The following is a 25,286-nucleotide window of genomic DNA, read 5'->3' on the forward strand; positions in this document are numbered from 1 at the left end:
TCTGCTGTTTTACGTCACCAAGTCTGTGACAATTTGCTACAGCAGCCGCAGGAAACTGATACACACTTTAAATATCATCCCAGGAGGCTGCTTTGGAGTCTCCACCTGAATTACAGGGTCTGGTGTTTCTCTCTCAGAATCCACCCTTTTCCATCAGAGCATCCTGACCCTTTGTAATGACCTTTTAACACCTGTCCCCCGCTCTGGGTTATGAACTCTGTGTGAGGCCAGGATCCCACCTGTCTTGGTCAGTACGTGCTCCCGTGACCTTGCACGGGACCTGCTGAGGGTATGCACTCAACAGATATTGGTCAGATTCATCCATTCATCCGTCTATTATACTTATCAAGTATTTATTGAGTACCAAGTGTTTGCCTGGCACTGTTCTTGGAAGTGGGGGGTGCAGACAGTGATTCTGCCCTTGTGTCACTCCTTATCATGAACTGAATGTTTGTGTCCCCTCCCAAATTCATATGTGGAAGCCCTAACCCCCAATGTGCGTGTATTTGGGAGTGGAGCCTACAAGGAAGTAATTAAGGATGGGGTCCTGAGCTGATAGGATTCACGTCCTTATAAGAGGAGACCCCAGAGAGCTTGCCCTCTCTCTGTCCCCATGAGCCCACGAAGAGGACATGAGAGCACATGGTGAGATGGACGCACCTGCAAGACACAAGAAGAGGACTCACACTAAAACCTACCCTGCTGGCACCTTGATCTTGGACTTCCCAGCCTCTTGAACTGTGAGAAATAAATGTTTGTTATTTAAGCCACCCTGTCTGTGGTAGTTTGTTACTGCAGCCTGAGCTGACTCAGATACCCTTCAGCGTGTATTGTCTCTCCATTGTTTTTTTTCCTCATTCCACACTGCTTTACGTATTACGACTATGGTGGTTTAAAAATGTTCCGTCGAAAGGTGGAGACGAATCCCCCTCCTCTTGAATGTGGCTGGATGTAGTGACTTGCTTCTAGTCGGTAGAATATGGTGGAGGTGATGGTGTGTGGCTTCTGAGACCAAGTCATGAAGGCACTGTGGCTTCCTCCTTGTTCACCCATGGGACAACTCACTCTGGGAGAATTCAGCTGCCTTGTCATGAGACTTCTATGGAGAGGTCTATGTGGCAAGGAACTGAGGCCTCCTGCCAACAGCCATGTGAACGAGCCAGGAAGCAGATCCTCCAGTCCCAGCCAAGCCTTCAGATGACTGTAACCCTGCCAACCTCTTAACTGTACCCTCACCAGAGACCTTGAGTAAGAACTATCCAGCCAAGGGACTTCCCTGGCAGTCCAGTGGTTAAGACTCTGTGCTGCAGGGGGCATGAGTTTGATCCCTCGTTGGGGAACTAAGATCCCACATGCCACAAGGCATGGCCAAAAACAAAAACAAACTATCCAGCCAAGCCACTCTCGGATTCTTGACTCACAGAAACCTTGAGATAATAAAGGTGCTGAGTGTTGGGGTAATTTGTTACGCAGTAGTAGATAGCTGATACAATAATAGCTCTACAGTGTGTTTTGTTATCTGGTAGGGCAAGTCTCCTTATCGTTATTACTGCTATTTATTGAACACATATTGTGTGCCAAGCACTGACTTAAGGCGATAGACAAAAGAAGGAAAATTCCTGCCTCATGGAGCTCATAGTCTGGTGGAAAAGACAGATAATGAACAAGTGAAGAAAGAAATATACAATATGCAGTTCCCTGATGGTCTAATGGTTAGGATTTGGCACTTTCACTGTAGAGGTCTGGGTTCAATCCCTGGTCAGGGAACTGAGATCCCACAAGCCATGTGTATGGCCAAAAAAAAAAAGAAAAGAAAAGAAAAGAAAAGAAATATATAATATGAAGTGGAACATGTGTGTGTCATAAATGATCTGAAGAACAGAGCTAGACAACGTTGGGTGTTGGGGGGTTGAGCATAGACCTTAATGGAGTGATTCAGGCACCCACAGTGAGAACATTCCTGGCAGAGGGAAAGGCCAGTGCAAAGGCCCTGAGGCAGGAGTTGTGTGGTTTCTTCAAACAGTAGCCAGGAGGCCAGTGTGGCCAGAGTGGAGTGAGAGGAAAGGAGAGAAGGAGGGGAAGGACTGTGATCCACAGGGGAGGTGATTCCAGAAAGGTGACCTTACCTCTGGGGGCACCTGACACCTGCTTCTGAAGGCCACTGTGGGAACTCAGGGAGCTTCTGCCTGTGGTTAGTGGAACGGGTGAGGCTCTTTGGCTGCCCTGGTCCTGTGCAACCTCGAGGGGCTGGGATGATCTCTCTGGACTCTGCAGTGTGTGTCAGGCTGGGCTGGAGTTGACCAGACTCCCTGCTTGGTTCCCAAAGTCCAGCCTTGGCACCCTGGTGCCAGGTACCCCCTCTTCCCTCCTCCTCTTCCTCCTTCTCACCATCCTCCTCCTCCCTCACCTCCTCCTTCCTATTCTATCCTCATCCCTCCTTCCTCTTTCTCACCCTCCTCCCTCTCTCTCTCCATCCTGAATCAACATTCCAGCCCAGGGGAGAAAAACAGGGCAGGCTTCCTTCCTCTCCCTGGCGGGGCTCCAGAGACTGACTGGGCCATTGTGTGTTTTGGCCTCAAGGTCAACCCTAAACCCCACCCCTGCCCTCCCCATTGCAGAAAGATTACTTGAGAAAAGGCACCTTGGGTGAGGGGGAGGGATGGGGGGAGAGAGGCATAGACGGCTCTGGAGGTCTGGCCTGGCTCCCACCCATGGCTAGTGGAGTCTGAGGGCCCAAGAGGACCCCAAGCCCCCTCTGGGCTTTGTGGGGGAGGGACACGGGGAGCCGCTATGAGCCCCTTGGTGCAGAAGATGGTCCCAGTCTCAGCCTTCAGTCTGAAAACCTGTTGAGTGATCCTGGGCCAAACCCTGGCCCTGCCCCTTCCCGGCTGAGTGACTTTGGGTAAGTTGCCTCCCTCTCTTTGTGCCTCACTTTCCTTTTTTTGTCCAACCGTCCCCGCATCTGGGTCCCCCAACTTGCCAGCTGACAAAAATCACCCAGGCTGTTTATTTAAAACATCCAGTTTCCAGGTCCCTTCCCTGGAGACACAGAGTCCCTGGGCCCAGGCAGAGACCTGGGAGGTGTATTTTTAATAAACAGCTAGGAGACTGGGGAAATGGGGCCCCAGTTCAAAGGGAGGCTGTGAGAAGCAAGTCAGGGAATCTGTGCTCAGGCCACGTTTCCTCCGGCACCGTGAGGATCAGCGGCGGGATTCTTTTTTTTTGGCGGCACCGCGTGGCTTTCAGGATCTTAATTCCCTGATCGGGGATGGAACCCCACCCCAGGCAGTGAAAGCGCCGAGTCCTAACCACTGGACCACCAGGAAATTCCTCATTATTTTTTACTTTTAAATTAAAAAAATGTTCAGCATCAGGATTCTAAAAGCTTATACGTGGGTATTATTTTTCTTGGAAGCCGTTTTCAGGTGATTACAATTTCCCATAAATTGTATTTCCAGCCTGTATTCCATAAAATGAGGGAAACCTGTGCCGTAGGGTTAATTAAGTCCCCCAGGAAGAAGGTATTATAGAAAAAGGGTTATAATTGGCTTTTCCATCAGCCTGTTGCCCAAACCTAACACCTGAGTGAGTTAAAAAGCATTTATCAAGCATTTATGTAACTAGATTCTCTCCTCGTATTGACTCATTTAATTTTTTCAACAGTCCTAGGAGGTGGGTACTATTACTATCTCTGTTTTACAAGTGAGGAAAAGCCACATTGCCTGGAGTCCCTCAGCTCAGGTGGCCACCTCAGCTCCATCTGGGCTCTGAGCCTGCACCCCTGCCTGGCCGGCCCTGCTGAGGAGTGATGGGGACTCTTCAGCTAGCCTCCTCCCAGCAGCTGTGGGAATTATGGAACATGGAGTGAGGTTTTGGCTCTCTGGGCCTCAGTTTCCTCACCTGTAAAATGGAGGAACTGCCAGTGATACTCATGAGGGTTCTTGTAGGAATTCACTGAGATAGAGATACAAAGGGACCAAATCAAAGAGGGGGATTGGACTGCCTGGAGGATTCAGTTCAGAAGCCCAGAGAGGCCTAGTGGGACAGGAGACTTGGTCCTGGGGACATCTGAGCCTCCACACCCTGAGGAAATGGGATCTGGCTTGACCTAGAAAACTGAGCTGCTACCCCCTCCCCTCCTTTGGCCCCTCCCGCTGGCCTCATTCTGCCTTGCACAAAGCCAGCCCTGCTGGAACACAACCCCAGTCTTTCCCAAATCCTGGTTACTGTGCCTGGGGCTCTTTCGCTTTGGGCTTAGGTGAGCAAGGCGATTTTGTTCAGCTTGGAAGGGAGGAGTTCCAAGGTGTGTCATGGCAGAGCCTACCAGCTGCCCACCTGGGATCCATCCTTCCTGTCTTCCTTGAGAGCAGGACCCTGAAGTTCTTTGGAGCAGCAATATACCCAGGGAAAAGACTACATGTCCCAGCCTCCCTTGCAGCTAGGGTGGCCACATGACTAAGAGCTGGTCAATCAGATGTAAGTGGAAGTTGTAGGGTGGGGAAAGTTCCTTAAAAGGGGTACAGTCCATAATGGGGCATGGGGCTTCTTTTACCCTTTGTCCCCCTCTTTCTGCTTCCTGCGTGGAACATGGATGAGGCAGCTGTGACTCCAGCAGCCATCTTGGACCATGAGGTGATCAAGAGAATAGAAGCCCCAAGCTAAGAATGATAGAGCAGAAAGACAGAACGAGCTGTGTCCCTAATGACACTGTGGACAATCTGCTTATGATTACCTTTTATGTGAGAGAGAAATAATCTTCTATCCATGTAAGCTACTCTTACATGTACCAGTTTCTCCTTTATCTTATATATTAATGTCCTCTCTCTTTGTTTTTTGTGTTATTTCCAGTCTCTCCTACTAGCCACCGAAGAAAAATTCTAACTGATATATATGTTACTGACTCTTTTGTGAATATGGAGGGGTGGGGAGAATATGGACGCTATTTCCCATTTTGGGGCTGTTCCTGTTGTTGGAGTTGAGTATGGGCTTAAATCTATCCTCACTTCCTAGCTGTGCCATTGCCTGGAAACCTCATATTGGAGAACACTGATTTAGCTAATAACTTTCAAACTCCATGGAGCTCCCTTAGTGCCCACTCAGGTGGGGCAGAGTCAGTGGACAGAACTTTTAGCTCTCTCCTTCCTTCGTTGGCCAGAATTGGTCACATGGCGACCAACAGCTGCAAAGCAGTTGGGGAAAGTGAGTACCTGACACTTTCAGCTTCTTTTATGGGAGGCAGTGCCTGCCATCATGAAAGAGGAGAGGCAAGTGGCTGTTGGGGAACTATTCTCTTCCCTCAATATATATATTTATTGAGCATCTAACCTGCTCTACTTCAATCAGAACAGTTTCTCTTTTATTTTATATATTAGTCTCCTCTGTCTCTTGTCATACTTGCAAAAAGTTTGTCTATTTCATTGGTATTTTCAAAGAACCAGCTCTAGGCTTTATTAACTAACTCTATGTTTTATTTTATACTTCATCCATTTCTGCTTTTACTTTTCTTACTTCCTTACCTTTTTACTTTGGTTTATTTCATGGACTTTTTCTAGTTTCTTGAGTGGCAACCTTATTTTGCTCAATTTCAAAATCTTTTCTTTTTAGTACTCTCAATGCCTTTAAGCATTTAAGGCTATCATTCCCCCTCCAAGTGCAGCTTTGGCCATATCCCACAGTTTCTTTCTCTCTCTCTCTCTCTCTCTCTCTCTCTCTCTCTCTCTCTATCTATCTATCTATCTATCTATATAATGTTTTCACTGGCCATTGATTCTGGTTGGTATTTTGCATTTTAATTGCCTCTGTAATCCAAGTATTATTTAAATTTAAGGATATTTTTCAAAAATGTGTAGAAATTAGGTGAGAGGGAGGACTGTAGCTTTTGAATTGATATCTACTTTTATTGCATTGCTATTTTAAATAATATATTGACCTACCATGTAAGTTCGCATTTGAAGAAAGGGCTCTGAGGGTAATAAAATGGTTTGGAAAACTCTAGTCTATCCTAAGTCCACACATTTTTGCTGATGGACAAATTGAGAGTCTAGTGAATCCATAGCAAATGCAGGATTCTAACCCAGATTTTATAACCCTCATTCTGGGTACCTTTCACCACTCACCATCTCAGCTCAACATGGCCATCCCCAGAAAGGATCTGTCTTGAAAGTTTCTGGGAAATCTCTCTACTAGGCCTTTCCATCCTTGCCCAAATCTCTCTTTCTACCCCAAGCCTGGAGTCTGCTATTACCACTTCTGACTAACACCAAGAGTCTCCCCATAGTAGGTGATCCTGGCTGGGTTAGGCTTGCGGCTCATACCCTACTAGTGAGAGGAGTTAGAAGACACACCCCTTCTGGTTCCCACTCCCCTGCTCTCCACCCCTCAACCCCACCCCTTCCCCATTTGCATTCATTTATTCATAGGGGCTTTTTTGTGTGTTTAGAGGAGGAGGGAGATATTTTTAGGACTGTGCAAGTGATGTTTGAGATACATGGCGTGGGGGTGGGGGAATCCCAGGACAATGGAGGACACAAAAGGGCATCTTTGGTTAAATGGATGAGGGCCAGAAGATGCTGGAACTCTTCTTGAGAAATTTGGTCATTCTTTGTCCTGTGCACAAATCAGTCCCTGGGTTATGGAGTGAGGCGCAGTGTAGGGGAGGGCCGTGTTCAAACAGGGCAGCTGTTGGGTGCCACAGGAGGGGCACTCTTTGGGCCACTGGGAAGCAGGACTCTCAGATATAACCTGGGGAGATGTGGGAAGGGCCTAAGGCCCTGACATCAAGCAGTAGGGGCTGGGAGCCCTGAGCTTTGGGCACCCCTGTGCATGCATGCAGCCAGACTGAGAAGCATCCTGGGTGGGAAAAGAAGCGAGTGTGATGACCAGGAATGGCAGAGCTGGGAGTGGTGGAAGGAGAGGCTGACACAGGCGTGTGTTAACCAGGATGTTTATAGCCTCTGTGGCTCTCCGACAGCTCAGTGAAGGAGTAGGGCCCTGTTGGCTCTAACTCTAGGGTGGAAGCAGGAGAACCGTGAACCATGGTCCTGCATCCTTGCTGGAAGCAAGTGGTCCTCCACTCAGGGGGAGGAAACAAGGAGGGTGGCACGAAGAGCTGGTCTCTCTGGAGGTCTCCAGGGCCATGGTGCTACTCCAGGGCTGTGGGGGAGGATGGGGCACAGGGGTGGAGGAGGTCGTCAGGGAGATAGGGGACCAGGTCCCCAGTGCCCCCATTCCTTCTGCTCCCCTGCCCAACCCTGGCCTCCCAGCGGCCCCACCCGCCCCATGCTCAGCCTGTGCCAGGTTCAGGTTCAGGAAGGTGGCGTTGGTCCTTGTGCGAGGAAGGGAGGTTGACTGTGAGAAGAGAGACAGAGTGAAAAGGAATTCCGAGGCTTCATCGGGGGTGGCCTGCTGTCATTGACCAGCCTTCTCCCCCCAACGCTGACCCAGGAAACTAGAGTTTGATGAGTGAATGGGGAGGGTGCTAGGGTGTCTGTCAGTGATTGGGTCCCTGATCCTGGAAGCTTCAAGTCTGAGGGAGGGGGGTCACTGTCTTTAACTCAGGGACATGGCTTCTGAGACTTCCTGGTCTGATGGGAGAGGCAAGGCTCCAGGGACATGACATCTCAGACCTCTGGGGATGCTCAGTCTGATGGGAAGACACGGTTCCCAACATCTGGGATCTCCCAGTCTGATGGAGGAGACACGGTCCCCAGCATCTGGGAGCTCCCAGTCTGATGGGGGAGACATTGTTCCTGACTTTTGGGAGCTCCCAGTCTGATGGGGAGACACGGTCCCCAGCATCTGGGAGCTCCCAGTCTGATGGAGGAGACATTGTTCCTGACTTTTGGGAGCTCCCAGTCTGATGGGGAGACACGGTCCCCAGCATCTGGGAGCTCCCAGTCTGATGGGGGAGACATTGTTCCTGACTTTTGGGAGCTCCCAGTCTGATGGGGAGACACGGTCCCCAGCATCTGGGAGCTCCCAGTCTGATGGAGGAGACATTGTTCCTGACTTTTGGGAGTTCCCAGTCTGATGGGGAGACACGGTCCCCAACATCTGGGAGCTCCCAGTCTGATGGGGCAGACATTGTTCCTGACTTTTGGGAGCCCCCAGTCTGATGGGGAGACACGGTCCCCAACATCTGGGAGCTCCCAGTCTGATGGAGGAGACATTGTTCCTGACTTTTGGGAGCCCCCAGTCTGATGGGGAGACACGGTCCCCAGCATCTGGGAGCTCCCAGTCTGATGGGGGAGACATTGTTCCTGACTTTTGGGAGCCCCCAGTCTGATGGGGAGACACGGTCCCCAACATCTGGGAGCTCCCAGTCTGATGGAGGAGACATTGTTCCTGACTTTTGGGAGCCCCCAGTCTGATGGGGAGACACGGTCCCCAACATCTGGGAGCTCCCAGTCTGATGGGGGAGACATTGTTCCTGACTTTTGGGAGCTCCCAGTCTGATGGAGGAGACATTGTTCCTGAACACAGGGAATTTCCAGTCTGAAGAGGGAACACAATTCCCACCACCTAGAAATCTCCATCCTGATGGAGGAGATCGTCCCTATTTCAGTTTGAGAGATTAATTTACCTTCTGAGGGTAGGAATTCTGTTCTCACTCTTACTGTAACGCAAAGCATGAAACATGATCCCCGTTGTCTAGGATGACAGTTTGAAGAGGGAGGCATGTTCCGCCCTCTATACCTCTAGTCTGATGGGAGAGGTAAACGACCATCATTAGCCTATTCCTCCAGTATGGTGGTAGAGGCAATATCTCCTGGGTTTTATGGTCCAGGAAAAAGGATGCCTTACCCTCAGACTACACACGGTATTTTAAAACCTTTGGTCTGGTGTGCCTCTTACAGAAGAGAGAAGGCATGGAAGCCCCGTTTAGTGTCCCCAGTCTGATGGAGGAAGCCTATCTACCCCTGGTCCAGGTCATCAGTTTGATAGAAGAGGCAAGAGCTCCATTGGGGGAGTCCCAAGTCAGATGGAGGAAGCGGAGCCCCTCTTCTGGGAGTCCTTTATGAAAAGAGGCCCCCCTCTCCCCGTCCCCTCCCCCACACTCACGGGCCACCTGCAGCTCCACTTCCAGCATCTCAGTCTTGCCCTGCAGCGTGACGGTCTTGAGTGTGTAGCGGCCGGCGTCGGTGAGGTTCAGCTTCTGCACCAGCAGCGAGCAGTTGGCGAAGCCCACCTCCCGGCCTGTGTGCGCGGGGCCTGCGATCCAGTTCCCCGACGGCAGCTGGCTGAGCAGCCGATTGGGCTCAGAGGCAGGCCCACGGTACCAGGCATAGACCAGCAGATCCTTGGGGTAGCCGTGTACGGTCAGCGTCACGTCCTGGCCCTCCATCGGCCTGGTCGGCACCGGCACGATTGTCATGGCGACCACGGCCGCTGGGGAGAGAGCGAGGGGGGCTGGGTCACCCGGGCCTTGGTGGGGCAGAGCGTCCGCCTCCCACCCCCCAACCAGCTCACCTATGCATCCCCCGGCTGGCACTCCCCATGCGGGTTGGCGGGAGGGAGACAGAGGAAGGGGGTGACTTGTGTGGTATGGAGGTGGATTTTGTGTCTCAGCAATGCCTGCCTGCCAGGGAGCTGTCTTCACCCGTCCGATTGAGAAACCCCAATGGGGGCTGTCTCTTCCCCCATTAGACTAGGAATTTCCGGCCTTTGGGGGAATATCTCTCCCATGAAACTGGAAGACCCTAGAGGGTTGAGTCATGTCTCCTCCATCAGATTGGAAATTCTCAGAATATGGGGGCCGTGTCTCCCCCATCGGATAGCTGGGAGCTGTGTACTCCGGGTGTTGTCTCTTCCGTCAGCTCAAGAGACCTCAGAATAGGGGGACTATAGTTCCCCATCAGATTGAAAGATTCCAGAGGGTGGGAGGCCATGTCTCCTCCATCAGATTGGAAATTCCAGATTATCATCAGACTGGGTCTTTCCAGTCAGGCTGGGGACCCCAGAACTTGAAAGGGGGCGTGTCTGTCCCATCAGACTGGAAATTCCTAGAAAGTGGGGGGCTTGTACTCCCCCATCAGATCGGGAGTACCCCAAAGGTGGGAACTGTGTCTCCCCCATCAGATTACAAACTCTCCTCAAGTGTGTCCGGTGTCTCCTCCACCTGATTGGAAGCTCACTGAGGGTGGCTGTCGTGTCTCCTTCGTCACTGCTAGAATGGAGCATGAGGCATTGCTGCTTCGCCCTAACTGGCAGCTCTTGAATAGGGAGGCTACGCTTCCCTGTTTCAAGGCCATCTCTGCAAGGGCAGAGACCATGTCTCCTCCATCAGATCAGTCTGCCCCAGGTGGAAGAAGGTTGGCGTCTCCCTTTCCTCTGTCTCTCCCCTGGCACCTGCCGCAGGGGTGCTGACAGTTTAGGAGGCCGTTGGGGGCACTCTACCCACTCCCTGCACATACCTGCACACCTCGGACACCCCCCATCTTGACCTGCACAGACAGGGCTCTGGACAGCGCCTGAGGTCATCTGGTCCACCCCCCTGTCTCCTGCCAAGACCAGCTGCCAAAGCCCCAGTAGGGTGGGGCAGGAGGTACACTTACCTCTGGGAATGCCATTTCTGCTTTGGGTGGAAGAGTATCCACCCTTTGGATGAGGCCCAGCCTGTTAGTAAGAGGGAGGGAGGAGGGAGGGAAGGACCGTTCCCGCTGTCCCTGGGAGATGGTGGCCGCTTGGGAAGGAACCAAGGCGGAATGAATGAGGCCCTAATGTTCAAAGCCACCATCCCCAGGGGATGATAAAACGTCCCCTGAGGATCCTGATATCTCTGAGAAAACCAGCTGTGTCTGCACTACCCCCACCGCCAGGTTGTTTAAGGACAGAGGCGAGACAGCGCCTCTCTCGCTGTGTTTTTCCATTTGCCGACGACTGGCTGTGATTTTCCAGGAGCGTATGCGTGTATGCGTGTGTGCGCGCACACCGGCATCTGGGCCAGATAACTGGGTTATCTAGTTGGATGCGCTGAGGTTCAGCTGTCTGTTTGGCAGGGAGTGGGTCCAGCCTGGAGCAGCTGTGACAGACTGAATTTAGAACACGGGCATCCATAGGAAGGGACATCCGAATGTTTTCCCACTCTGCAGCTGCACGGTTTGGGACATGCGGCCCATTTCTCCCTTTGCCAACCCTCAAGGAAGAGAGCCTGATTCGTCAGTTGTTTTCTGGGTGACAAGGCACAGACTTCCTCTTTTTGTCACCTGGATGAAGAGGGTCCACCTGATATGCCACTTTGTCACTTGGCCAACGCATGGGTTGAGAATCTCTCACTCTCCAATCATCTCTTGGGCAAATGGTAGCCTAATGGCGGGTAGAGCAGCCAAAGCTTGAGTCCAACTGGGCCTCCGTGGAGGGGGGGGGTTGGTCAGGCTGGGGACGACTCACCAGACAGTTTGACCACCACTGAGGCAGATCCAGAAAGCAGGGTCTTGGGGTTCTTAGCGATACACGTGTACGTGCCCTCCTGGGCTGCCGTCATGCTACTGATGTTGAGGTGGTCTTGGCCGTTCTTTAAGGCCCGCCCGTTGAAGGCCCACATGTACTCAGGCTCCGGGCAGGACTGGGACACGCACCACAGCGTGAAGGATGTGTTGAAGTCGACTTTGATGGTGCAGCCCGTGCGGGCGGTGGAATCCTGGAGGATGGCCACGCGTTCTGGGCCAACTGTGAGGGGGGGGAGGGAGAGAAATGGGGCAGTGGAGGGAGAGGGTGGTCGAGGTGGGCACCCCCCTGGCTTTCTTTCCACCAGGATGGGCCCCTGGGAATATCTGGAGGGGAAAAAGAGCTCTGGCCTTTTCGAATCCCACATGGATCTCTAACTCGCTCTGAGATCTTGACCATCACCTTCCCTCTCAGGGGAATCTCAGTTTTCTCTTCTGTAAAAAGAGGGTGTTGGGCCAGACAACATTTCAAGATATTTTTGAAATCTATGGTTCCGTTAAAAAAAAAAAAAAGTCTAAATGGTTTCTGATAAGCCATTCTAAGAGTCTAGAATTCTAGTGTTCCAAGAGCAGATGTTTCTATGTTCTAGGATTCTAAGATTCTAGAAATCTATGTTTCTAAGATTCTAGGGTTGGGTGGCTCTAAGGTTTTAGAATTAGATTCTAAGATTCTAAGACTCTCTGCTTCTAGAGTTTCTAGGATTCTCAGAGTCTAGAATCCAGTGCTTCTTAAATCCAGAATGCCCTGGGTGTAGGATTCTAGGTTCTAAGTTTCTCTACATTGCCGGCCCTCGTGTACCTGAGTGACTTCCTTTCTCTGGATGGTACACTGCATATCTGCTGCCCCTGGGAATGACTCCATGCTTTGGTTATGTTTTTAATTTTATTTCCCCTCCCGTTCTACCACTCACGCCGTCCCCCCTCCCTTTCAAAACCCACCAGTCCTGGAGGTATTGATTCAAAGGGAAGGATTATTCAGTTTCAAAGGTGGTCTTTCGTCCTTAGGAGATGGGTCAAGTGCATTTTATGGGGAATCCCTGGTTTCTAACCCCAGCTGGCCTACTGACTCACTGCATGCCCTTGGGCACTCTCTCCTGGCCTCAGTTTCCCCATCTATGGGGTTGGGGCACTGGGTATCTCTGCAGGGGCTGGGCCAGGAGGACTCACAGTACACGGTCAGGTTGATGGGCTCGCTGCGGCTGACACTGACCGGGTTCCAGACCTCACACTGGTAGGCTCCGGCCTCCTCCCTGCGGATGCCGTGCCGGGTCAGCACCCGGCCATCAGGGGACAGGCCGAGGCGGACAGCGATGGGCAGGGTGTCGCCGTTGAAGAACCAGCGGACCTCGGCGGGGCTGGGGCTGCTGCATACCAGGCGCATGGTGTCCCGGCGCTCCACCAACGCCGTGCTGTTGGTCATGACCACAGGCTGGGCCAGGATCTCTGTGGGGCAACAGACAGAGGGGGAGGGGGCCGGGCACTGCCTGCTTCCAGGGCCTCCCCCTCCCCAGGCAGGGGGCATGGCTGGATCCCGGTGGTGCCCCTGAACCCCCAGCCAGAGGGGCAAAGAACAGGATGAGAGGCAGGTTTAATCCCAGAAGCCATCTGGGAGGAGGTGAGCATTTTAATGTTATTTTAGGTCAGTTTTTTTTTTTGTGATGGTTTTAATATTTTTTAGAATTTCTTTTTTGTTGTTGTTGTTTTTTTTTAAAGAAGGATTGGGAAGGAGATGGGAAAGCCCAGCTGGGGAAAAGGGGGCTCTGCGGGGTGTCTCACCATAGACCTGCAAGTGTCCGTAGCCCACCTCCGTCTGAAATTGCCTGTTGAGAGTCTGCAGGATGTAGGTGCCCGAGTGCCCGGGCAGGGCGCCCTGGATGATCAGGCTGCCGTCGGGGCGCACAGCCTCCCGCCCCGTGTGGGCCGGGCCAGGGGTCTCATCGCCTGTGCTTACGATGTAGCTGGCCACCAGGTAAGACAGACTGAGCGTGGGCCCCGCATACCAGTTGTAGGCAAGCAGCTCCCCTGAAAGCCCTTGGACAGCCAGTGTGACGTTGTCGCCCTCGGCTGGCTGGGCAGGCTCGGAGGTGATAGAGATCTCGGCCCCCGCGCTCAGGAAAGCGGCTGAGGAAAAGGAGCCAGAGGGGTGGGATGAGGTGGACTTGATCGCTCCCCACGTTTGATGGAGGAGGAGACGTGGCTCCTGGCACATGTGTTCCTACCACAAGTAAGTGCTCAGTAACTGTCAGCCAGGTGTGGAGTCTCAGTCCTGGTGAGGGGGCTATGATCTGAGGATTGGATTTGATGGGCTGTGCTAAAGATCTAGCTTAAGGCTTTGCTCATAGCAAGCTCATAGCACACTCTCAGCCTGCAGGACCTTGGATACCACCCAGAGGGTTCCCCCCCCCGCCCCCCACCGCTGTGAGAGTCACTAGGCCTCCACTTACGAGATCAGGCTGCCTCGTGTAGCCCCTGGGCCCCGACTCCCGGTCCAGCGCCCTTCCTCTGCCTCTCCAGAGGCAGAAAGTAGGGCCGTGATTAATACACTCCACCCCTTCTGTTCTCAACCCAACAGATAAGCCCCAAACCTGACTAGCTGGTCGGGGCTGCCTGGGTTTGAATTGTGTGTGGTTGCCTGGATTGAGAAGCCGCGCTGGTTCTCACGTAAGAAGTGCTTACATGCTTGGCTTCGTTTCTGGTACTTTCCGTGCTGATAAAGGCTGACTGTGAGCGAGGCCTCTGCGTCTAGCACTCAGCCCTGCCACTTTCTGGCTGTGTGACCCCGACCGGTGCCTTGACCTCTCTGAGCCTCAGGCTTCTGGTCTATGGAGTGGCGGGTCATGGGTGGGCCTTCTTCATAGGGTGGTTATGAATACGTGGAAAGCATTTAGAACAGCACCCAGCAAGCACTAGTAAACGCTGCTTGGAATGACCTTCAAACGACCCCAGGAGTTAGGCCCATTTCATAGATGAGGAAACTGAGGCTGAGAGGAGGAAGGCAATTGCCCAAACCATAGCCTGAGGGAGGGGCAGAGTGGCTGGTTACAACTTGCTCTAGTTAAGGCTTCCAGAGCTCAGTAAGAGCTTGCCACGTGAATGAAGGCATAGCAGTGGCTCCCTTGCCCTAGCGTACACCCGGCTCTTAGAAATCTCCAAAGTCCACCCTGAAGACCTCTCTGGGTGACGGTCCCCGGCCTGCCCCACACTGGTGTCTCTTAGTGGAGCAAATTGTGCCTGTGGGAAGCAGAGCTGTCCTCCCGACGCGCTGGATTTCCGGCTGACGCCTTCCCTCCCCAGGCCGGGGATCCCCTCCCTTCCCCGAGGCCGTGGGGGCTGAGGTTCTGGGGGCGCCATTCTCGCTCACCACTGAGGAGGAGCCAGCTGCATCTGGTCAGCACCATCTTTCACCCCAAACCCAGCTCTTGGAGACAGCGGCGTTGGCGGCCCGACGCTCCGAGACCCTTCCTGGTTGGGGTTTGGCTCCGTCTGGCGCCGGACGTGGGAGGGTTCGGTGATTTGGAGCCGGGGGAGATCACCTGAATTTGGAGGGATCGAGTCACCGAGGATCTGGGGCCCCGTTTGGGTACCAGAGCAGGTGTGGCAGGCACGGGCCAGGGGCCACGACCTGGCCAGGCCTCCTGGGGCGCTGCCTAAACTTCTTTGTGCCGAGGGCCCAGGTTTGGTACCAGGAGAAGAACCAGGTCATCAGGGAGGAGGAAGGAGGGGCAGGGGAAGATTTTAAGGCAGTTCTTAACCCACGGCCCAGTCCCTGGTCTCCCTGGTGAACTTGGGGGTCACCAAGGGATAAAACCCATCTGTTGTGACTGCCGTTTTCCCAGCCCCAAAGCTGTGGGTGACCTTTAGGTGTCATCTCAGTGGCTGCCCTGTGATGTGAGCACTGTCAGAAGCCCCACTGGCAGATGGGGAAACTGAGGCACCAGGTAAGGGCTCTGACTTACCCAAGTTCCGGCAGGCGGGGGAGGCCCGCGTGGCTCTATTTCCAAAGCCACACAGAAGGGAAGGCTGGTGGCTGCACGCTTCCTTTGGGGCTCTGCTTCTCGGCCTCCTGCGTGGGGCTGAGAAATCCACATTCTCTCTCTTCTCCTCCTGAGGCCTTGTTCTTTCTAGATGTCAAATGGGTGTATGTGGAGACTTCGGGGCTAGAGAGAGTCCCGTTTTGACCTTGGCTCTGCACTTACTGGAAGTGGGGCTGGAGCAGCCCTTTCCTGAGTCTCCATTGACTGCTCTGAAAAAGAGGGGTGGTGTGGCCCCTACTCGGGGCTGTTGAGAGCAGATGCTACATGTCAGGAAGTTAGCCAGCACCAGGCAGAGTCGGGTCCCAAACGTGAGGTGTGGTTGACGTTACTGGACCTAGTTCCACTGTTCCTAGCTTCCATGGCCCCGGGCGAGTTATGGAGCCCACTGGGCCTCAGTTTCCTCATCTGTAAAATGGGAGTCATGATCGTACACTCCTCATGGACTGTTGTGAAAAATGATGTGTGAAATACTTAGCACGATGCCTGGCCCTGAGCAAGCCTCAAGAAATCACTCATTCATTTATCCTACAAATATTTAGTGAGCCTAGATTGTCTGCCAGGCACCGTCCTAGAGGCTGGTAGGTAAAATCCCTGCCCTCGTGGGGCTGACATTCGCAGGGTAAACAACTAAACAAAGTCTATTTCACATTGGATGGAGGTAAGTGCTTGGGGGGGGAAAAATAAAGCCAGGAAGGGACTTTCCTGGTGGTCCAGTGATTAAGACTCCGTGCCCCCAATGCAGGGGCCCGGGTTCAATCCCTGGTGGGGGAATTAAGATCCCGCATGCCACTCAGTACGGCCAAAAAAGAAAAAGAAAGAAAGAAAAAAAGCCAGGAAGGGGGCTGGTGATTTTGGAGTCGGGGGCAGAGTGGGGGGGGGGGTCAGGGAGGATGTCTCTGGGAAGATGATGCTGGGCAGAGGCCATGGAGGGATCTGGGGGAAGAGCATTCTTGACAAACGTGCTATTATCGGTATCTTAATAGCTTCTGGGTCCTGGTTTCTCCAAGGCCCGAGCATCCTGCTTCTGGGCAGTGGGCCATACCTGTGGCTCACCTGTCCTGGTTTGCTCCTCCAGCACCTCGTCCTGAGCTGCCCTGGCAGGGAGGGGCTCTGACGCGGGGGTAGTGTGAGGTGAGAGGGGTGGGTGCGGCCAGGTGACTTGTGGGTGACCTGGCGCCTCCTGCTGCCTCCACCCCTCCTGTGACCTCACCTCACCCTTCTCTGTCCTGGCCCAGCCCTCTCCCCTGAGCCCGGGACCTCGTCCTAAGTGTCATTCAGGATGCCTCCCCCCTCCCTCGATGTCCTTGGGCACCTCTCCCTCACCCTGTCCCAAACTGACCTCGACAACATCTTCCCCCAGACCCGCTCCTCCTCCCGTCCTCTTATCAGGGATTGGCGTCAACATCCACCATCACTGGGACCGAGAGGCTGGGCCTTGTCCCTGAAGCCCAATCCCCCTCTGCCCACCGCGTACCACGCCCTATCTCGCCTGCCTCTTAAATGCCCTGTGTGCCTTTGTCTCCCTCCCCATGGCCCCTGCCCTGGTCCAGGTCTTCCGCCCACCTTGTCTGGCTTCCCCTCCCCAACTCCTCCCTGGTCTCTGGCCCTGGTTTGGCCCCCTCGTGGTGCCCAGAACCTGCTATGGCTCCCCAGTGCCCTCAGGAGAAAGCCCAGCTCCTCACCGTGGCCCTGCATGGCCTGGCCCCTGCCTGCTTGACCAGCCTCACGGAACATCCCTTCCTTCTGGGAACTCTCTGCTCCAGTTATTCTGCCTCACTGGCGCTCTCTCTACCCAGCACACCCCTGCTTCCCTCTGCTCTATTCCATTGCCTATTCAACAACTCCTCCTCCTCCAGGAAGCCCTCCTTGACTCTCATACTGGGTTAGGTGCACCCCTCATCCCCAGTCCCAGCCCTGACCACCCCGGGTCCTTACTGCCAGGGGGTTGGTCTGTTTCTTCAAATGGACTATGAGTCGTGGGAGGGCAAGACCAGGGCTGTTGTGGTCACCACCGTGTCCCCAGCACTGCCCAGCACAGGATTGGATACAGAGCAGAGGCTGAGAGAGTGTTTGTGGAACTGGACACCAGGGGTAGGTGGCACAGAGAGAGGAGTCTCCAGGGAGGTCCAGATTTCTGGTGATTTGCCGTCTGGCTGAGGAGCGAGAAGAGTTGCGGCTATTAGAGACTTGGGGGCAGATCCCGGCTTTTGTCCAGACTCCGCCATGGCTCCATTACCACCCACAGCATCACACTGACCCTCCTCTGCTGTCCTTGCCCTTCCTGATCTGCTCCCAGCCTTCGCCGCCCCAGCCCTTCCTCAGGTGCTCCCGGACACGAGCCCAGATATTTGGTCCAATTGAGCCCTGCAGTTTCTTGAACACCTACTATGTGCCAGGCCCAGCGGGCAGAAAGTAAACCTGGCTACCCTGGGCAGGGGCCATTGCCTGTCTGGGAGGTGGGTGGTGGGTGATCCTGACACTGACCTCCCTGGGATTCCTCTGAGAGTGAGAGACAGCAGGCGCGTGGAAGGCTCAATGCTGTGCCTGCCCCAAAGTGGGCACCGGGTACGTGGGGGCCATTGTTCATTCACCTTTGAACAAACGTTTACTGAGCATCTACCAGGTGCCGGGCACCGTGCTAGGCGCTGGGTTATAGCCACAAATAGGACAGACAAAAATCCCTGCCCCATAGCACTGACCTTTTGTTTGGGGAGATACTCAACTGACAAATAAACACAAACAGGTATACTATATCAGTGGAGATAATGCTATGGAGAAGAAGAAAGCAGGGGAGGGGATGGAGGTGTCTAGGACACTGTTTCATGTAGGGCCGAGAGAAGATGTTTTAGGAGGCGACACTGGAGTAGAGACTCAATGGGGGAGCTGTGCTGAATCTGGGGGAAAAGAATTCCAGGCGAAGGGAACAGCAAGTGCAAAGGCCCTGAGGCAGGAGTGTTTTGGTGAGTGTGAGGCTGGTGTGGCTGGAGCAGAGTGAGCGAGGGCAGAGAGGGAACAGGGGCGGATCCTGCAGGGCACTGTCGGCTGCAGGAGGACTTTGGCTTTTACTCTGAGACGGGAGCCCTGGGAGGGATGTGAGCAGAAGAAGGATAGGAGCTGACTTAGGTGTCAGTAGGATCTTCTGGCTGAGTGTGGGGAACAGACTGTGGGAGGTGAGGGCAGATGCTGGGAGGGAGTGGGGTGACTGCAATAGTCTAGCCGTGCTGTCCAGTATGGTAGCCACTACCATTAGCCTATCCGAGTTTAGATGAGCTGTGAGTGAAAAGTACATACCAAAGTGGTGAATATTTTGTAATGTATAGGAGTATTGAATCACTGTGTTGTGCACCTGGAACTAACATAGTGTTGTAGGTCAATCTCACTTCAACTGAAAGAAGAGAAAGGACACGTAATCACAGTATCCTAATAGGTTCTGCAGCGAACAATATTTACGTTGTTATACTGGTGCAAACGCTAATTATTGATATAATTAAAAGTATGATAAAATTTTGGGGAGAGGATGAGAGGAGAGGTGGAGGTATTAAAACTTCATCTCATAACATCTACAGATTAAAAATTTTTTCTCTTCTTATTGTATCTATAGGAGATGATAGATTTAACTAAGCCTATTGTGATAATCATTTCATAATATATGTAAATCGAATCATCATGCTGTACACTTTAAACTTATACAGTGATATGTGTCCATTTTTTCTTTCTTTTTTCCTTTTGGCCGTGCTGTGTGGCTTCTGGGATCTTAGTTCCCCGACCAGGGATTGAAACCAGGCCCTCCGCAGCGAGAGCAAGGAGTCCTAACCACTGGACTGCCAGGGAACTCCCTATGTCAACTTTTCTTAATAAAACTGGAAAAAAAAGATTCTGAAGGTGAAAAAAAAAACCCCACCAAATATTGAAGATTTATTGCAGACACACACACACACAAAGAATGCAAAATAGATTGTTCACTTTTTATATTGAGTCCATGTTGAAATGATAACATTTTGCCTAGGTTGGGTCAAATAAATTCATTTCACCTGTTTCTTTTTACTTTTCTCCATGTGACACTAGGACATCTTAAAGTATATATGTGGCTCACATCGTATCTACTGCATGGCCCGGGACCAAGCAGGAGGTGGTGGACCAAAGAGAAGAGAAGTGGCCAGACGGTTGGTATATCTTACTAATGATTCATTATCCATGTTGACATTGTTGGCTTTCCCTGTTAGCCAGCATCACCCTCCCTCCCTGAGAACCCATTTTGCAGACAAGGAAACTGAGGCTCAGGCCTTAGCTTCAGGAGGTTAGAGTGGGTAAGTCGTTATCTCCTCCGCAGCTGGGGACAAGTTTCTCTGACCTTGTTTTGTCAGCTCTCTCCCCCAACCCCGGCTCTCTCTTCTCACCAGCCACATCATTAATGCCCTAGGGAGTGGGAGGTGACCTGGGACCTCCTCATTCTGTCTCCCTGCTGAGACCCCACCCACTACTGACTTAATATTTGTAAGATGGCCTGGGCTCCCGTGGCAGGACCTTTGTCCTGTCCTCCTGGGCGAAGCTGAAGCGGGTTTCTGGACCCCCCTTTTCTGTTCCCCTTATCTCTTCAGAGCGAGGCTGAGGGAGATGTAATATTTACTCATGGATCTGACTTCAGGGTGTGGCTTCCTGTGCCGGCCTGGCAAGGTCTGGCCTTGGTCCTGGGGAGGCTGTTATGTCCCCTTAATTCCTCACCCTCGAAAGAACACCCAGGCTACTGTCCCAGAGGGAACAGTGGATTGGAGGGGCAAGCCTCAGACCTTCGCACGGGCTGTTCCTTTTGGCTGGATACCCGTCCCTTCCCCCACTCCTTGTCCCCATTCTCACCTCATTCACCTGGGTTTTTCCAAGTCATTCAATCGTTTAACAAATATTTATTGAACACGGACTATCTGCCACGCTGTGTTGGGCAGACAGGCAACAACCCTTTCCTTGTGGGGCTAAATCCTATTGGAGGGAGATGGGCCATAATCAGGAAACTGATAAAGTGTATCATGTCAGGTGGAGATAAGCGCTATAAAAATATGAAATAGGGCAAGAGGGTTGAGAGGGGCAGGGATTGCTCTTTTCGTAGGGAGGGGTCAGGGAGGGCCTTTCTGAGGAGGTGATGTTTGAGCTGAGACCTGAAGGAGGTGACCGAGGGGGAATGTGACCGATCTGGGGGAAGAGTGTTTTTGGCAGAAGTCTCGGCAAGTGCAAAGGCCCTGAGGAAGGAAGGTCTTGGGTGAGTGTGAGGATGGCAAGAGGTGGGTGTGGCTGGAGCTGAGCGAGGGAGGGGGCAGTGGGAGGAGCTGGTTATAGAAGGAGCAGGGAACCCAGAACAGGGCGCTTTGGATGCCACGAGGTGGCCCATTATAGATGAGTCAGGTGATGGTAAGGTCCAGCTTGTGGTCTGAGAGCCAATGAGGGACAGAAGGGAAGGGTCTAAGTGTGGGGTGAGGGGCTGCAGGGGGACAGGTTGGTACATGTGAGGGGCTGGGCTTTTCAGGAAGGTGATTGAGGGCAGGAAGTGAAGGGCAGAATTAGGGAGGTGGAGGGGAGCAGAGAGAGTGCCACGGTTCTCTGGGGACCCCCAAAGGGCCAGAAGGACCTGGGAGGGGTGACCTGGCTAGGTATCCTTCCTCTCGGGGCCTCATTTTTCCCATCAAGAGTATGGGATGGGTTGGACTTGGGTTTAGAGTTATGGTTAAAAGCAATTTAAAAGCCATATTTTATTCTGGAAAACTTCCACAGTTTACACAGTCATCAAGGGCAGAGCAATGTCCCTCCCCACATCCATCACCCAGCTTGAGCCCATCTTATTTCCTCTCCCCTACCCATGATCCTTTCTCATTTATTTGAAAGCAAATTCCAGCCATGGTATCCTTTTATTCAGAGATACTTCAGCCTGTATCTCTAAAAGATAAGGACTCACAAGAAACAAAACAAAACAAAAACCAACCCTCACAGTGTCATTATTTTGCCTAAAATGTGAAAACAAAATCAACAATGAACAATTCCTTAGTATCTTCAATACCCAGTCAGTGACCAAATTTCCAATCATCTCCTAAATGTCATAATCTCTTTACCAGCTTCACTGAGGCATACTTTTCATCCCATAATATTCACCTTGCACAGCCATTCCCCAAATCTAGTTTTAGAACCCTTTCATTACCCCCAAGGGTTTCCTGGTGCCGAGATCCAAAAATGGTGCAATATTTTGAAATGTTTGCTTCATCCGTGGAACGCTTTCCTCAAGCGAAATCCTCCATGGAGCCCCAGTGTGTCCAGCAGATAAAAATACCTCGGTCTCAACACAGCCCACTCCCCCAGATACAGAGACAAGCCTGCACTCTCATCAAAGGTGTGAAGGGTGGTGAGGGGGTGTTTACACCTCTGAAGCCAAGCTACCCACACCATGTGACCCCGGCAGACTCTTTCAGAGTGCAATGTACTTTTGCACACAAAGGGGTTGAATTTGGGAGAGAAGGGTTTTCCCCATGAATCATAATCACTCTTGGTCATGGCCCAGTCCACTTCCTTCCCCACGCAGCCACTTCCTCGTTTGTAAAACAAGGAGCCACAGCCCTGAGAATCTAGACGTGCCGATGGACTCACGGGAAGTAGGTAGTGGTGGGCAGTGACCCCTGGTGGGTAGAGATGGGGTGGAGAGAGTCAAGGAGCCTGGGAGCTCCCAGTCCCAGCCAAGGACATTGGTCTCTTCCTAATTGGGCCAAACACTGAACCCACCATCAGCGATACCTCCTTTGGGTTAAGCATTGCCCTGTCCTTGGTGACCTTTGCTTGGCCACACAGATCCCAACTAAATTTTAGTGGGTGTGGGTTACATCTTGGTCCCTCTTCCTTTCAGACTGGAAACGTGCACAGGATAAAGCTTGGATGCTAGCAAGACTTTGCTTCCATTCCCAGTTTGTCCCTTGACAGCCTGTGTGACCTGACCTCTTTTTTTTTTTTTTCTCCCCGGCTGTGTGTGGCATGTGGGACCTTAATTCCTGGACCAGGGATCGAACCCGTGACCCCAGTGGTAGAAGCGCAGAGTCCTTAGCACTGGACTGCCAGGGAAGTCCCTTATCTGACCTTTCTTAGCCTCAGTTTCTGCATCTGTAAAATAGGGATAATCATGGTACTTGCCTTATGAAACTGTTTTGCGGATAAAATAAATAAGTAAAGCACTTAACACAGTGCATGACGTTTGGTAAATGCTCAAGAAATGCTTATTATTAATTATTATTACATTGGCTTCCATATTGCCTCCCCCACTAGACTCTGAGCTCCCTGAGAGTGGGGGCTGGTCTGGTGCCTAGTTGAGTTCATTTGACAGAGCTTGGTGTATAGTAGTTGCTCAATAAACATTTGCCAATGAATGAATGGAGATGCTGGGCACAGGAAGGGAAGGATATAGGTAATGAGAATCCACACATGTTCACTTATTCCACACGCATTCCTGGAGCCCCTGCCCTGTGCTGGGTGGTACTGGGACCCATTGAGTGACTGAGGCAGCCCCCTCTGGGGGCTCACAGTCCAGTGGGGAGATAAGCCCATCTCCAGACAGTGACGACCCAGAGTGGGCAGGGCTGGGGTGGATATAAACTCAGAGGTGGGGATCTGACCCAGCTTGGAGTGAGGGAGGACTTCCTGGAGGAAGAGGCATCTGAGCTGAGACTGGAGGATGAATACGGACCTGGGGCAGGTAGAGTGAAGTGATGTGGCTCCGGGCATGGAAGGGAATATGCGAGATTCTCGAAGAAGTTCAGTCCCTCAGATCACAGTCCACAGGGTGGAGGTGAGGGACAGGGGTCTGAGAGTTAAGGCTGAGAGGCCCCCAGGAGCCAGACCTGGCAATCAGTTGAAAGCTGTGGTGAGGAGCCTGGACTTTAAGGGCACTGGGGAGCCATGGATGGTTCTGAGCAGAGAGGGGCAGCGTCGGGTTTGGGCTTTAGAAAGATCCCTTGGGCTGTCTTGTGTTGGGAGGATTGGAGAGGGCAGGAGACCAGGTAGGAGGCTGGGGAGGCAAAGGGAGAAAAAACGGCAGCCTGGCCCAGGGCTGGGCTGTAGAGAGGAGGGGGGAACGTCCAGCTGAGGCGACTAGGGGGCAGGGTCCAGTGCCTGCCCCAGTGAGACCGAGGGAGGGATGCGCCCATGTTTCGGGGCCTGGGCAGCTGTGTGGACTCTCTGGGAGCCCCAAAGGGTAAAGAAAGGGGCAGAGGCTGGAGGCAGGTGAATGCAGGACACCACGCGGCCAGGCCCTGGTCCGTGGGTCTGCGTGGCTCTCTGCTGCCCCCTGCTGGCTCCGCCTTGAGTTGTGTCTTGCCTACAAGTCTGGCAACCAGGACCGATCCAGCAAAGCCCAAACCCAACCAGTGACAAAAGAAGACATTTCCTGGGCGACCATACTGCAGGGTGCACTCACGTTCACTGTCCCCAGTCCTACATCCCGGGTCTCCAGGTGCCTTCCCCTGCTGACACACTGAACTGAATTCAAGACTGTCCTCCCAAACCCTTCCCTTTTCTTTCTTTCCTTTTTTTTTGAACAGTGTTATCGAGATGTAATTCACATACCATACAATTCACCCATTTCAGGTGCACAGCTCAATGTTTTTAGTATGTTCCTAGGGTTGTGCGACCACCACCACAATCTTAGAACGTTTCCATCACCCCCAAAAGAAACCTTGTCCCCGTTAGCAGTCACTCCCCATGCCCCCTCCCTCCCAGGCCCTGGCAAACATTAACTGGCTTTCTGTTTCAATGGATTTGCGTATTTTGGACATTTCACATGAGTGGAATCATACACTACGTGGTTTTCTGTGTCTGGCTTCTTTCACTTAGCGTAATATTCTCGAGGTTCATCCACGTTGTAGCACGGATCAGTGTCTCATTCCTTTTAATGGCTGAGTAATATTTCACAGTATGGACAGACCACTTTTGCTTATCCATTCATCTGCTGATGGACAGTTGGGTTGTTTTCAATTTTCAGCTATTATGAATAATGCTCCTATGAACATCTGTGGACAAGTTTTTGTGTGGACGTATGTCTTCATTTCTTGCAAACCGGGTCCTCTTGCAGTTTGAACGCCACCACTGTCTCCTACCCCTCACTGGCAAACCAGGCACCTGGGGGTTCCTCTGCTCTAGTACCCCAGCTTCCTCAGCACCTGTTGCATTCTTCCTCATAGCTGGACGTTACATTCGATGCTGTTTGTTGTCAGATCTCTGGGGGTAGGGATCTCTGTGTGTGTTGTTCATGGCTATCTCCTCAGAGCCTAAAACAGCTGCACACAGCAGGTGGTCAATAAATATTGAATTGATTAAGGAACACATTATTTTATTTTATTATTTTTTTTTGCGGTACACGGGCCTCTCACTGCCGTGGCCTCTCCCGCCGGGGAGCACAGGCTCCGGACGCGCAGACTCAGCAGCCGTGGCTCACGGGCCCAGCCGCTCCGCGGCATGCGGGACCCTCCCGGACCGGGGCACGAACCCGCGTCCCCTGCATCGGCAGGCGGACTCTCAACCACTGCGCCACCAGGGAAGCCCCAGGAACACATTATTGACAACACCCTTCTCCCTCATCCCACACATCTAATCCAGGACAAAATTCTATCAATGTTTCATTCTAAATACCTTTCAGCTCTGTGCACTTCTTCCCCAGCCAACCTCACCACTCTGGTCCAGCACTTGCTGAATGAATGAATGGGCCATTGAAGGAATAGATGGGGGAGGGCAGGCCTGCCTGGAAATTTCTCTCAGGAAAGCATAGTGGTTGAGTGTGGGCTCTGGTGTG

The 25,286-nt window shown here is 52.5% G+C and overlaps 1 protein-coding gene across 1 annotated transcript; it reads right to left on the reverse strand.

Annotated features, from left to right (window-relative positions):
- Window positions 1–7,141: 7,141 nt before the first annotated feature.
- CEACAM16 (CEA cell adhesion molecule 16, tectorial membrane component) lies at window positions 7,142–14,842 on the reverse strand (the record flags this gene model as incomplete). Its single annotated transcript, XM_082676785.1, has 6 exons — window positions 7,142–7,152; window positions 9,061–9,387; window positions 11,389–11,667; window positions 12,612–12,887; window positions 13,221–13,565; window positions 14,806–14,842. The coding sequence occupies 6 exons, from the start codon at window positions 14,840–14,842 to the stop codon at window positions 7,142–7,144; spliced, it is 1,275 nt and encodes a 424-aa protein (XP_082532911.1).
- Between the last annotated feature and the right edge of the window lie 10,444 nt (window positions 14,843–25,286).

The sequence above is a fragment of the Grampus griseus genome (genome assembly GCF_964374135.1).
Source record: "Grampus griseus genome assembly, chromosome: 19".
NCBI classification, from domain to species: Eukaryota; Metazoa; Chordata; class Mammalia; order Artiodactyla; family Delphinidae; genus Grampus; species Grampus griseus.